Source organism: Pygocentrus nattereri, chromosome 24 (genome assembly GCF_015220715.1).
Source record: "Pygocentrus nattereri isolate fPygNat1 chromosome 24, fPygNat1.pri, whole genome shotgun sequence".
NCBI lineage: Eukaryota > Metazoa > Chordata > Actinopteri > Characiformes > Serrasalmidae > Pygocentrus > Pygocentrus nattereri.
Genome location: NC_051234.1, coordinates 15,166,870 through 15,182,155, shown reverse-complemented (window position 1 = coordinate 15,182,155; position 15,286 = coordinate 15,166,870). Strand labels below are relative to the sequence as shown.

At 40.7% G+C, this 15,286-nt stretch overlaps 1 protein-coding gene across 1 annotated transcript in view; it reads right to left on the bottom strand.

The window, feature by feature from the left end:
• Window positions 1-15,286, bottom strand: part of LOC108411421 (vitellogenin-like) — a 45,911-nt gene that overhangs the window by 19,228 nt on the left and 11,397 nt on the right. Inside the window, 2 exon segments of the mRNA XM_037533794.1 lie at window positions 98-484; window positions 1,728-1,839. Of these exon segments, the coding sequence (XP_037389691.1) occupies window positions 98-484; window positions 1,728-1,839 (499 nt within the window).

The following is a 15,286-nucleotide window of genomic DNA, read 5'->3' as shown; positions in this document are numbered from 1 at the left end:
ATACTTCTTTCAACCTCTTTTACGGCTCTCTGTCTGTCCTCCTCCATTCTGGTACTGGATGTTGCCGGAAAAAATGCTCTTGACGAAAATTCCTCACTTTCTGGATCCTCATCACTGTCTCCATTCTTACTTTCATCAGAGCTGTCATCTCCTGAATCCTCTTTTCTCCAAGTTTTGTCTCCTCTTTTTTCCGCTCTTGCCAGTATCCGCCTCACTGCTGGGTCATATCCACCTTTGATCTCACGGTCACTCTGATCACCCTCATCTCCAGATTCCATCCTCATTCTCAATTTACCCTTTGTCTCAAAAGGTCTCTGTTTTTTCTTGCTTTTAGAGGTTGGATACATTTTTATAGTTGTTTCCGCTCGTCCTGTTTCTATTGTTCGATCATCCACATCTCTAATATAATAGTTGCCCTCCTGACTGATCACTGGAAGCTGGGGATAGATATCCTCAAACTTCACTTCCTTCTCTAAGGTGGAGGCTTACATGTGAGTCCACATGTGAAAAGGTGTATTAACTTCTGCCATTAATTTATCTGTCTCTCTTGTATTTTTCCTTATTTCTTCTTCACCTTCTTTTCTCTTCTCCTGCGCAGCTTTCATCCGCTTCTGTCCCTCATGCTCAAACAGCTGTAGCATACCAAGCTCTACCTGTCTCTTTTCTTTATGCTTCTCCCCTTTTTTACCCTACTTTTGATCTGCCTTGTATGTAGACACAAGCACCTGCATTGTTTTAATTACATCTAAATTAAGTGTCCCCTCTACTGGCCAAGGTTGGTCAATATCAGGCCAACGCTTATTCCATTTCTCTGATATCTTTGTTATACCTTTAATTAAAGGATTGTTTTTCTGTACCACATCAACAGGAGTAATTACCTTTGAAACTTGAGTAACCTGTTTTGACATTGTAATAGCCCCCTTATACTCCTTCTACTTGAAAACTTAGTTGTTCAGAGTATATTACTTAAACTTATTTTAAAACTACTTAACCCTTCTATTTGTGTACCACTTTCACACTGCAGAACTTGCCAACCTCAGAAGAATCAAAAGCCCATCAATAAGTGCCAAGTTGTAAAAATACCAATACCTCCTACGAAATTTCAATCCAATTAAAACTCAACAAATTAAACAATCAGGCTCACACCAACAACCTTGAACCAAACAATACCTCAAATAGGATAGCTCAGTCTGTTGCCAAGTCTCTGTTTTATTTTCTCCCTTTTTTGTAATAATTACTACAACATAATTAAGTTACTTATATGTGAACAAATGAATGTACAATTTAAACCCAAACTAAAAAATGCTATTATTATCTTCCACGAAAGCTAGTAAAATGTGTATCAGAAACAGCAATTAGCATGCATTCAAACAAAGAGTTTGTGGATGAAACAAAAAACTGGCCTCTTTTTTTTTTTCCTGTGTGGAAATCAAGGGCTGGGGTCAGAATTCCATCCGCAAGTCTCCACGTCACACACTCTCCGACTGCCTCCTCTTCTCGTGGCTCCTCCGCCCATATAAGGCAGAGAACAAGCAAAAACTTCAATACATTTCACAGAACGGTGCCAACCACTTCACTCTCATCAGCACAAACCCCCAGTTCATGCACATCACTTCCACACTGTCCTTCTTTTCCAACTCTCAAGAACAAAACTTTTCACGCAACCCTAATAATTCTCAAATCTCCTATGTACCCTAAGTTATATTTTAAACTTTTGGAGCTCGTACAAAGGTCTGTCCACTCCTGCATCCACACCTGAACATACTCTCCAGAACTTCCCCACTCAGCGGCACCCACCATGAAGCCTGCTCGCCCCCCTGACAGCATGACAGAGAGTGACTGCAGAATAGCACCAAGCCAGCAATTAGAGACCTGAGCAAAATCAAATTTGAACTCTCAGGGGCCACTTTTCAGTGCTCACCCTCAGAGCATACTCAAAAATGACCAGCCCAAGTACAGTAACCCCAGCATCGGAACCCCCTGGGACCATTCCCATGGAGACCGTACTCAAATCCTGGGTATATTGAGAACCGGTCCGGCCGCGCACTAACCGGAGTCGGACTCACTCAGTCTTGAGACTATCTTAGGATTTCTGCAGTTTCAGAGTCACCCTAATCAGGTCGAGAGAGACACAAAAAGCCACACAGCACAGCACCCCAGAATAGAAAAAGCCCATGAAGAGATGATCAGGCACGAACACAGACAACAGACTGACCCAGCACCAGTCCAATACTATTTTCACCTATATTAGCAAATATTCTCCTACTAACCAGCAAACAAACATATATACCCTTTTTTACATAGTCTTTCTCAGGGGCTTATAGGGATCACTTAACTTATGTGTCCTTTCAAAAAGGCTCATTTTCTATCAAATCCCCCTTGAAAGCTCATGGTTTTTATTCCTAATTTATTAACAAATACTCTCCTCATTTACCTTAAACAATAAAAAGTCCTCCTTAGGGCTCATGAAAACTCCTAATACGTCCTTTGTGGGGCTTATAAACTTTAATCTCACTATGTCCTCCTTATAAGAGGCTCATAAATTTATTTCTATCAACAAAGGCTCATAGATTTATTCATGTTCATAAAGTACACATTAACAAATTCTAAACTGTCCCCTTGGAGGCTCATAAAGTTTCAACAATACAAGCAGCGCACACACTGAGAAAGAAACAAAGGAGGGGCGCTTAGCCCACACACAGACAGAGCGTCCTGCTCTGAACACACACACACAGGTCAACTGGCCCCCCTTTTTTCGCAGACAGAGAGAGAGAAAGAGAGAATGACTAGTCTTTTCACAACACACACAGACTATTTCAACAAAACACATACAAATTCAACATAAAATTCTCTCACACAGGGATTGATCATTTCCCATTCATTCATACCCTAGACGCATGCGTTATGGCATTCCCTTTATTTTCCTTATCCTTTAAAAACTCTAAATTTATGCTACCTTTGAGACAAAGTTATCCTAACGACAAGACAGCATCCATCCCGAGTGGCCAACTACAGGCGAGGGGCTTCTTTCTACGCCGGATTTGCAACTTTAACCTCCAGTTTTATAAACTCATTATAAAACTGACCTTGAAATCAACTAATAATAATCAAGGTTTTTATCGGCCTGCCTATTGCAGCCTCTTACAAGAGGGCTTTCTTTCCCCATTTGCGGCCCCTTTTCCTTTACTCTTTTCCTTTCCTTATTTCTCTTTACACTTTTTTCCTTTTTACACTTCACTTTACTTCTTCTCTTTGTTCCTTCACTTTTCTCTATTACCTTTAACTACTGAATTCCCTAGGCCCAGGGTGTTCTCCCCCAAATTTAGACTATTACACTTATTCCTCAAGGCCCAAGTTTCACACTGTGGCGAATGGAAAACACATGACTTACTGTTAACGAGATAAAAAGTACCCTAATCTGCGTTACGCTTGCATGGTGTCAATCAATCCCACTTCTAGTGTTACTCCTAGGGTATTAACTTCTTCTTAACTCTATTTACTCTTTTCTACTCTTTTTTCCCTTTATTCTACCATACTCCCCCCTGTTGCAGCGTATTACAACGCAACGCAACAAAATTTAGAATGAAGAGGCAAACCCACAACTAAGACAGCATGGAACACCCACACAAAGCTCTTTAACGGTGCGACCAAACAGCACAACAGAACAGCACAGCCTCACTGAATGGACCAGCGCTCACACATGTGAGAAAGACTCACCCTTTTCTGCTGGCAATAGCAGCGAAGGTAGATGCGCTGAAGCGGTCGTCTGCACCTGCTGGCCACAGCAACGTCCGAAGTTCGTGACGCCAAATTCTTGTGGTTTCTTTAGTTGCGATGCTGTAAAGGTGTAGGAACAAACTCTTCGGTGACACTCGTCTCTTGCATATAAAGATGTTTATTAGCATTGAGTGGTCGAAGTCACAGACAAGCCTTCGCGAAAGAGCTTGGAGAGAAAAGCCAAAATTCTCTGACACGTACATTCCAACTCCTGGTTTTTATACCGGTGTGGACATCTGGCTTCTGTCAAAATAGCCTCAGTTTGTTCAATGTATGGATCTTCTTTAGCCAAATTTGGTATAAACATACGTTATTGTCCAGAGTAGCCCCAGTCTAATATATAGCATTGTTTACATTCAGGGGGGGCCCATCCTGTGCAGCTGCCTCCTGAATCAGCTCCACCATATTTCAGTCAGAGGCCCACAGGATAAACTCAACCAGAATCTACAGTCTAATAACCAATATGATAGAAAATAATGTTACGACTATAGAATTAATAAGGTCAAATTCACCACACTTTAAAAAGTGAAACTACATTGTCTGTTCTAACTTATCAGATGTCAGAAATCATAAACTTATTGAAGTGTTGTAGTAACTTAGTATGATTTTGCCATATCACCCTTCTCTATAATGAATAGTAATTTAGTGCTGGAATTGAACGTGACTATCCTAAATACCCTTTACCTTAAATACAAGTTGGACATAAATATAATTCTCATCCATGCAGGAGGTGTCAACGGGCTGTCCACAGAGGACAGCAAGTAAAGAGATCTGTCAGGCACAACTCTGTTTTTACTCGTCCAACAAGTCCACTTCCAAAGTGTCTCTTATCAAATGGATGGAATTTGTGTACAGGTGAAAGCAGCGTACTCATACAGGTTTACTACGTCTTAGCAACAGCATTCTATTGCTGCATATTACAGGTGTGGGCAGGGAGGCCATTTGAACTTTGCTCTTGAGTTTAATATTACCAAATACTAAATATTATTCTTGTTCAGAATGTACAATGACTGTGTTTCTGCCCTGTAAAAATATGTTTACAGTGCAACCTGTAAAGGCACTTAATGTGCTAATGAGCAAGTTTACTTATGTTTAAGTGTTCTTTGTTTAAAATCAAGCAAAGCAAACATTTCAGGTGAACAAAAGCACTTCAAAACAAAACAACAACAAAAGCCGTTCCATTTTTAGATATAATTACACTGCACTAAATGCTGCATTTTACAACTTAAATTCATATAATCAGAGTATTGGTGAGGTGTTAGAAATAATTAAAACGTTTTGTATCATTATGTGCCTACAGGTTTTCTCAAGGTCTGCGTTTACGCCAAATTGACATGATTGCTGATGAAATAGCAGGGAGTTCAGCAACTCTAACACAAATGGCCAGAAAGGTAAGAGAGGCTTGTGTGATATCAATGGAAAAACTCAGAAGAAGGAAAGGACAGCATATTGGAGGACACAGGCAGTTCATTGTTATAGACAAGAGTCACTTCAGGCATAAAAAAGGCAAGTATATTTTAATATGAGTATAGCATTTTGTGTAGTCTTGATGATGTTGAATGGACATACAGTTTTCGTCCTTTCAGTTTGTTAATCTTAAGACTTATTGCCAAGTAACAATGATGAATTTGTTGGTTACATGTAACAGGTTTACTCTAAACTAACTAACACTTTACTCAAATGCCGTGTTTAAGGCTAGGTGTCATCCTACACATGTCTCTTATGACTGACTTTAACTTACATTTATAAAGGTTTATCACAACAAGTGTTAGTTGTCATAAAGGCCGGTTCTGTCAAGTTCAAAGTTGACATAATGAACACACCAATGTACAGATTTATGTCAGCATCGGGTTACAACACTTCACTTTCTGTGTGAAATAACATAGCATGTTATGACAACTGATGTTTTAGTGTTGTCAACTTTTTCACAGTTCTTCTATTCCTTATAGTGTCCATTTCAGATGCAATTCTTAAAACACATCATAGAACTCATAGGACATTTTAATGTTGGCTGTTGAGTCACTTTCTAGGGTTAGCAGATCCTGGCACATTTTTTTAACCCAGGTACTTCCAGAAGACTGCAAATAAATTGTTGAAAAAAAAGCATTTGTAACAATGAATGCTTGTTGGAGCCTTTATAAATCTTTATGTAGGTTTGTTTGTTGTCATGAAAGACTAATGGAGGTTGTCACGTGGCTTTATGAATACTGCCCTTCAGTAAAGCATTACCTAAAATGCTAATATATTATGTAAAATGAGAGCAAGAAACTGAAGTATCAAATAAGTGTTTTGAATGTTTGAGGTTAGTCCCTGTCCTGGGTTATTATTCATTAACCATAAGTTTTTCTTAATTTTTATTGCTTTGTAACAGAAGATGGGACTGGGTGGCGGGATATAGCCATTTAAGCAGTTAATGTGATAGTGATTTCCTTTTTATCTAACTTAGCATGGAAGAGGACGGATGGCTGGGGGATGGAGGAGGAGGAAGTGGGTGTTCGGCATGCTTGGTGTGAAAGTTGGGGACACAAATCAAAGATCCAGAAGGGAACTCATGCCACTCATCACTCAACATGTCAGGAGGGGAACCACTATCCTAAGTGATGAGTGGCGTGCCTACCAACAGACTCTACCTCAGCTTGGCTACAGGCATTACACGGTCAATCACAGCGTATCATATGTGGATGCTCAGACAGGGGCTCATACCCAGCATATAGAGAGGCCCTGGAGAACATACAAGGAAACAGTTTGGAGGCTTAGAGTTAACCGGACAGAAGAGCTGTTGAAGAATCACTTGACTGTAATTGAATGGTATGAATGGTTAGCAAAAAAGCATCATAATGGGCCTCTAGGACAGCTAATTCATGATCTTGGAAAACTCCATGAATGAGATGCCACATTAAACTTAACCAGACTTTAAGTCCTATTCATTTATCAGGCAACCTGTAAAGACTATACATGCATTTTTGCACTGTAGTGTTCATGCAGGACAAGTTACAATATAGTTATGGTTGAAGGAATTTCAAATGTGTCAAATTTTTAAAATTAATTAGCACTACAAATTGTCATGTCATGTTTGTCAAAAGTAAATACCCCTTTTAAATGTTTAGCAAATAACTATAATAAAACTTTCATTCAAATTTGTTTATTATATGGAATAAAAATTCAAACAACTCACTTGTTCTCTTTTGATAAATTGTATTTTATGGTTGAATGAAAGGAAGAATTTGTGTGCCAGCTCATGTTTAATACTAGCAATAGTACTGAATAAACAACCTGATTAAATGTCTGTATATTGTTTTTTGTCTTAACTTTAGATTAGGGGCTGCAAAATGTTTTATAAATGTTGACCAATTAATGTATAAATGACTTAACAGAATGACTTTAGTTTATAAATGACCTATAGGCATTTTTAGATATTTATATATATGGAATAGTTCCCACTTTAGATTAGGGGCTGCAAAATGTTTTATAAATGTTGACCAATTAATGTATAAATGACTTAACAGAAGGACTTTAGTTTGTAAATGACTTATAGGTATTTTTAGATATTTATATATATGGAATAGTTCCCACTTTAGATTAGGGGCTGCAAATAATTTATATGTAATGAACAGGCAATTTATAAAACATGAGTAAGAAAGTCACTACTGTTTGTTAATGTTTAACAAATCATTTGTAGGCCCAAAAAGTTTTAATGAATCTTACTGTGGTTCACAAAAGGCACGTTGAATTAGCAGATTTTTATTTTTTAATTTAATGGGATTTTTTTGCTTGTTTGTCCATCATTCTTTATGTATAAATTGCATTTATTGCATATAGCAAAAGCACTTATGCAGAGAAAAGTGAGAGTCTAAAGATAACCCTGAGCTAAGATACTAAAGTCGGTGTAGGAGACACGCAGTACAGGGGGGTTTGAGGTTTTGCAGAAGCACTAGATTACAGTTCATTTAAATGCTTCACAGAGAGATGGAGCTTCAGTCGCCTTTTGAAGATGGTGAGGAATTCTGCTGTTCAGTGGAAGTTTGTTCCACCACATGGAAGAGTCTTGATGTTTGTCTTTTATGTGCCGTGGGTTAAGCTGGGCTGTACTTGAAGCTTAAATTGCTCTACGTCATCAGGTAGGAAGGAGCTGGTCCATTTTTTGGCTTTGCAGGCTGGTGCCAGAGTTTAAATGTGATGTGAACAGTTGCTGGACACCAGTGAAAAAAATGCAGCAGTGGGGTGATACAAGTAAACCTTTTGACCACATGAAAGGTGACCATCCTAGAGAGAAAGGATCAAATCGTCCAGATGATGTAGTGGAGAAACCTGCATGACAGCTTTGCAGTGACTGTAAACAGTCATCAACAACACCAGGTCTTCATACATATGCAGGCAGGGAATAAGGAGTTCTCCATAGAGATGTGATGACAGTTCTACATGTTATATATGGGCTATTTTAAAACCCTGATATCTTGTAAAGAGGACACATTGTAAACTGTATTGCCCAAATGCCACCTCTGCCATTAATCTATAAAACAATGAAGAAAAACTCTCAAATACTTGATTAGTTCATGATTAATAGATAATAAAGTAGAAGTTTATAGATGTTTCATTTTGAAAGGTTTTTTGTCTAAAGAACACCTAAACTTTAACGTTTGCAAATATACTACTAACATATGAATTTTTATTGTAGTATGTACATAACTGATGAATAACTGCTGAATTCCTGAGCTATTCCTCATTTGTTAATCATGCAGTAACAGCTTATAGGTGTCTTATAAAGTGCTGTTAATATATGAATTAATGATTTAAAGCTCTAAATACATCATTAGTTCATGATTAGTTAATTATGAATTAAAAGCACATAAATGTTTTATAAATGAACGTTATTATAAAGTGTTACCAAGTCTCCTTTTATAAACCAGCCATTAGGGGTGTACTTTGTGTTTATGATTGCCATACCGGATCGGTCGAGGCTCGGGTTAACCACGACCGCCTCCAGTGCTGTTGACCAGCAGGGTGCCGGTGGAAATTGGACTACTGTAGGTCGAAGACCTTCAAAGAGGAGAGGAGGAAGGTGGGTTAGAAGGCAGCGAGAGAGAAGGAAAGGCACGAGTGTGGAGGTTAGAGTAAGGACTCTGAACATAGGGACAATGACTGGTAAAGGCAGAGAGCTTACAGACATGATGGAGAGAAGGAAGGTAGATATTCTGTGTGTCCAGGAGACCAGATGGAAAGGAAGGAAGGCCAGGAACATTGGAGGTGGATTCAAACTGTTCTATCATGGTGTAGAGAGGAAGAGAAATTGAGTAGGGATAAACCTAAAGGAACAGCTTGGGAAAAGTGTTCTGAATGTAAAGATAGTGTCAGACAGGATCATGAGCCTGAAGTTGGAGGTTGATGGTGTAATTTTGAATGTGGTCAGTTCATATGCACCACAGGTTGGTTGTCAGTTAGAGGAGAAAGAGGAATTTTGGAGTAAGATGGATGAAGTGGTAGATGGTGTCCCTAGAGAGGAGAGATTAGTGATTGGTGCAGACTTCAGTGGACATGTTGGTGAAGGGAACAGAGGGGATGAAGAGGTGCTGGGTATGTATGGTGTGAAAGACAGAAATGCGGAAGGTCAGATGGTTGTAGATTTGCAAAGAGAATGGCAGTTCAGGGAAAAATTGCAACAGGCCCTTGGGGGCAGTGAGGAGCTACCTGAGGACTGGGAAACTACAGCTAAGTTGGTGAGAGAAACTGGCAAAAATGTGTTGGGTGTTTCGTCTGGTCAGAGGAAAGAAGACAAGGAAAGTTGGTGGTGGAATGAGGAAGTCCAGAAGAGTATTCAGAAGAAGAAGGCAGCTAAGAAAAAGTGGGATAACCAGAGAGATGAAGGAAGTAGGCAGGAGTACTGTGAGGCTAGTCGCATAGCAAAAAGAATGGTGGCAAAGGCAAAGGCTCAGGCCTATGATGAGCTGTATGAGAGGCTGGACAGTAAAGAAGGAGTAAAGGACTTGTATCATTTGGCTAAACAGAGAGATAGAGCTGGAAAGGATGTACAGCAGGTTAGGCTGATAAAGGATAGAGAGGGAAATGTACTAGTGAGTGAACAGAGAGTGTTGAGTAGATGGAAGGAGTACTTTGAAGAACTAATGAATGAGGAAAATGAGAGAGAGAAGAGGACAACGGGGGGAGAGATAGTGGATCAGGAAGTGCAGAGAATTAGTAAGGTGGAAGTGAGGGCAGCTTTAAAAAGGATGAAGAATGGAAAGGCAGTTGGTCCAGATGACATACCTGTGGAGGTATGGACATGTTTAGGAGAGAAGGCAGTGGACTTTTTAACCAGGTTGTTTAACAAAATCCTGGAGAGTGAGAGGATGCCTGATGAGTGGAGAAGTAGTGTACTGTTCCCCATTTTTAAAAACAAGGGCTGCAGTAACTACAGAAGTATAAAGTTGATGAGCCACACCATGAAGGTATGGGAAAGAGTTGTTGAAGCAAGGCTAAGGCGAGAGGTTCAGATCAGTGAGCAGCAGTTTGGTTTCATGCCCAGAAAGAGTACCACAGATGCAATTTTTGCACTGAGAGTGTTGGTAGAGAAGTACAGAGAAGGTCAGAAGGAGCTACATTGTGTCTTTGTGGATCTAGAGAAGGCATATGATAGGGTACCAAGAGAGGAACTGTGGTACTGTATGCGGAAGTCAGGTGTAGCTGAAAAGTATGTTAGGGTGGTGCAGGACATGTATGAGGATAGTGAGACAGTGGTGAGGTGTGCAGTTGGAGTGACAAATGGTTTCAAGGTGAAAGTAGGGTTACATCAGGGATCAGCTTTGAGCCCCTTCTTGTTTGCAATGGTGATGGAAAGGTTGACAGATGAGGTCAGGCAGGAGGCTCCATGGACCATGATGTTTGCAGATGACTTTGTAATTTGTGGTGAGAGTAGAGAGCAGGTGGAAGAGAATCTGGAGAGGTGGAGGTTTGCACTGGAGAGGAGAGGAATGAAGGTCAGTAGAGACAAGAGGGAATACATGTGTGTGAATGAGAGGGAGGCAGGTGGAAAGGTGAAGATGCAAGGAGTAGAGGTCATAAAGGTGGATGAATTCAAATATCTTGGGTCAATCATCCAGAGCAATGGACAGTGTAGAAAAGAGATGAAGAAGAGGGTGCAGGCAGGATGGAGCGGGTGGAGACGGGTGTCAGGGCTGATGTGAGACAGAAGGATAGCAGCAAGAGTGAAAGGGAGGGTTTACAAGACAGTAGTGCTTCCTGCTATGATGTATGGTTTGGAGACTGTGGCTCTGTCTAAAAGACAGGAGGCTGAGCTGGAGGTGGCGCAGATGAAGATGCTGAGATTTTCTTTGGGAGTGACAAGGATGGACAAGGATGGCCATCTCACACCTCCATCCCTCCCCCACCCACTACCTCTACAGTGTGTCTCACTGCTGACCAGGTGAGAAGACAACTGAAGAGACTCCACGCAAACAAGGCTGTAGTCCCTGATGGGGTTCCACCCAGGGTGCTTAAATGCAGGTAGATGCCCCCCTTGTGTCCTGGATTGTTGACTACCTGACTGGCAGACCACAGTATGTACGCCTGCAGCACTGTGTGTCGGACAGAGTGGTCAGCAACACTGAAGTTCCACAAGGAACTGTCCTCTCTCCCTTCCTCTTCACCCTCTACACCACGGAGTTCAGCTACTGCACAGATACTTGCCACCTTCAGAAGTTTTCTGATGACTCTGCAATAGTTGGATGTATCAGCAAGGGAGTGGAGGATGAGTACAGGGCGACGGTGAAGGACTTTGTCGCATGGTGCGTGCGGAACCACCTGCAGCTCAATGTGACAAAGACAAAGGAACTGGTGGTGGACCTGAGGAGGGACAAGGCATCGGTGACCCCTGTGTCCATCAGCGGGGTCAGTGTGGACACTGTGGATGATTACAAATATCTGGGTGTGTATATTGACAATAAACTGGACTGGGCTAAGAACACTGCCGCCCTCTACAGGGAGGGCCAAAGTCGTCTCTATTTTCTGAGGCGCCTGAGGTCCTTCAACATCTGCCGGACTATGCTCAGGATCTTCTATGAGTCTGTAGTGGCAGGGCTATCCTCTATGCTGTTGCATGCTGGGGAAGCAGACTGAGGGTGGCAGATGCCAACAGACTCAGCAAACTGATCCGCAAGGCCGGTGATGTTGTGGGTGTGGAGCTGGACTCGCTGACGGCAGTGTCGGAGAGGAGGACGCTGTCTAAGCTGAAGGCCATTATGAACAATGGCTCCCACCCACTCTACAACACAGTGATGAGACACAAGAGCTCATTCAGCTCAAGACTCACTCTACCAAAATGCACCACAGAGCGCCACAGGAAATCATTCTTACCTGTGGCCATCAAACTCTATAACTCCTCCCTCAGTGTGTGATTCACAAACTCAATACGAAACTGTTCATATGTGCAATAATAACAATTGTGTGTGCAATAACTCAGAGGGACACTAACTTAATTTAAATAATTGTAACTGCTTTATACCTGATGTTACTATCACAATCACTGCCACCTTACTATATTCATAAGTACTTAAATCTTGTGTACATACTGTAAATTTCTCTATATTGTCTTAAATTATTAGTAAAGTGTTTATTTTTACATAAGTGGCTGCAACTGTAACAACTGCAATTTCCTCCTGGAATCAATAAAGGAATCTGAAGATTAGAAATGAGCAGATTAGAGGGACAGTGAAGGTAGAGCAGTTTGGAGATAAAGCCAGAGAGGCCAGGTTGAGATGGTTTGGACATGTGTTGAGGAGGAATAGTGGATATATTGGTCAAAGAATGTTGGAGATGGAGCTGCCGGGTAGAAGGAGAAGAGGTAGACCTCAGAGAAGGTTTATGGAGGTAGTGAAAGTAGACATGGAGATGGTTGTGTAAAAGTAGAGGAGGCAGTGGATAGGGCAGGATGGAGGCCGATGATCCGCTGTGGCGACCCCTAATGGGAGCAGCTGAAAGAAGAAGAAGAAGACGTGAATGGTTAACTTGGCTGAAGAAACCAGTACAATCATGAAACAGTCATTGTATATGCTCAGAAAGCCTGAAAAGGGGATTCCAGCACACGAGAAGCGGCCAAACGCTGTAAAAAGGTGAGAGACGGTATGCAGTGAGCTATTACGTGCAAAGATTGGGAATATTATAAACAGACATTTCTGGCATGAAACACACTTGACATGTCAGAAAACTGAAAGCAAAACACATTTTATGACAAAGAGAACTAAATCGCTAACTTGGTTGAAGAAACCAGTGCAATCATGAACCCGTCGTTCTATACGATCAGAAAGCCTGAAAAAGCATTTCCAGCACTCCAGAAGTGCCCAAACACTTTAAAGAGGTGAGGAACGCTATGCAGTGAATTATTAACATAAAATCATTGGGATTATTATAATCAGACATTCCTGACCTGAAACACACTTGATATGTTATAAAACAAATAAAAACACATTTTATGACGTAGAGCCCTAAAAAGGCGATTCCAGCACACCAGAACGGCCCACACGCTTTAAAAAAGCAGAAAACGCTATATAGCGAATTCTTCACATGAAAACATTACAATGTCTATGAGCAAACATTTCTGACATAAAACACATTTCTTAAGCCATATAACTAAAATAAAAACACGCTTTATGACATAGAGACCTAAATGGTTAACTTAGCTGAAAAAAACAGTACAATCATGAAGTATTCGATCTATACGCTCAAAAAGTCTGAAAAGGTGATGCAGCAGCAAATCCACAAAGCACATGTGGACTGGTTGGGCAAACTCCCATGAACCCTCCAGAATCCTGGAGAGGGTAAAGAGTTGGTCCAGTGTTCCACGACCAGGGCGGAACCCGCACTGCTCCTCCTGAATCCGAGGTTCGACTATGAGCCGGACTCTCTTCTCCAGTACCCCTGCATAGACCTTGCCAGGGAGGCTGAGGAGTGTGATTCCTCTGTAATTGGAACACACCCTCCGGTCCCCTTTTTAAAAAAAAAAAAATTCTTAAGTCATATAACTAAAATAAAAAACACTTTTTATGACATAGAGACCTAAATGGTTAACTTGGCTGAAGAATCCAGTACAATCATGAAACAGTCATTCTATACACTCAGAAGCCTGAAAAGTCGATTCCAGCACTCCAAAAGCGCCAAAACGCTTTAAAGAAGGCGAGAGACGCTATGCAGTGAGCTGTTAACGTGAAAAAATTGGGATTATTTTAAACCGACATTTCCTGCATGAAACTCACTTGACATGTCAGAAAACTGAAAGCAAAACACATTTTATGACATAGAGACCTAAATCGTTAACAAAGCTGAAGAAATCAGTAGAAATCAGTCATGAAACCATCGTTCCATGCGCTCAAAAAGCCTGAAAAGGCGATTCCAGCACTCCAGAAGCACCCAACCACTTTAAAGAAGGTGAGAGACGCTATGTAGTGAATTCTTAATGTGGTATCATTGTGATAATGACAAATAGACATTTTTGACTTGAAACACACTTTTATGACATGGAGAACTAAATCATTAACTTGGCTGAAGAAACCAATACAATCATGAAACAGTCGTTCTATACGCTCAGGAAGCCTGAAAAGATGATTCAAGCGCTCCAGGAGCGACCAAATGCTTTAAACAAGGCAAGAGACGCTATGCAGTGAGCTGTTAAAGTGAAAACATTGGGAACATTATAAAGAGACATTTCCTGCATGAAACTCACTTGACATGTCAGAAAACTGATAGCAAAACACATTTTATGACATAGAGACCTAAATCGTCAACATGGCTGAAGAAATCAGTACATTCATGAAACAGTCGTTTTATACGCTCAGAAAGACTGAAAAGGCGATTCCAGCACTCCAGAAGCGCCAAAACGCTCAATAAAGGCTTGAAACGACATGCAGTGAGCTCTTAATGTGAAAACATTGGGATGATAACAAACAGACATTTCTGACATTAAACACACGTTATAAAACAAATAAAAACACAAATAATGACAGAGAGCCCTAAAACTTTAATTTGGCTGAAGGAAACATTACAATCATGAAACCGTCATTCTATATCATATAAAAACACACTTTATGACATAGAGAACTAAATCATTAATTTAGTCATGACATAGTCATTCGGTACGCTCAAAAAGTCTGAAAAGGTGATTCCAGCACACCAGAAGGGCCCACACGCTTTAAAAAAGCAAAAAACGCTATGCAGCGAACTCTTAAGATGAAAACATTACGATGACTATGAACAAACATTTCTGAACTGAAACACATTTCTTATGTCATAAAACTGAAATAAAAACACATTTTATGACATAGAGACCTAAATCTTTAACTTGGCTGAAGAAACCAGAACAATCATGAAACAGTCGTTCTGTACTCTCAGAACGCCTGATAAGGCGATTCCAGCACTACACAAGTGCCCAACCTCTTTAAAAAGGCGAGAGACGCTATGCAGTGATTAACATGGAAGCTTTGGGATTATTATAAACAGATATTTCTGGCATGAAACTCACTTGTCA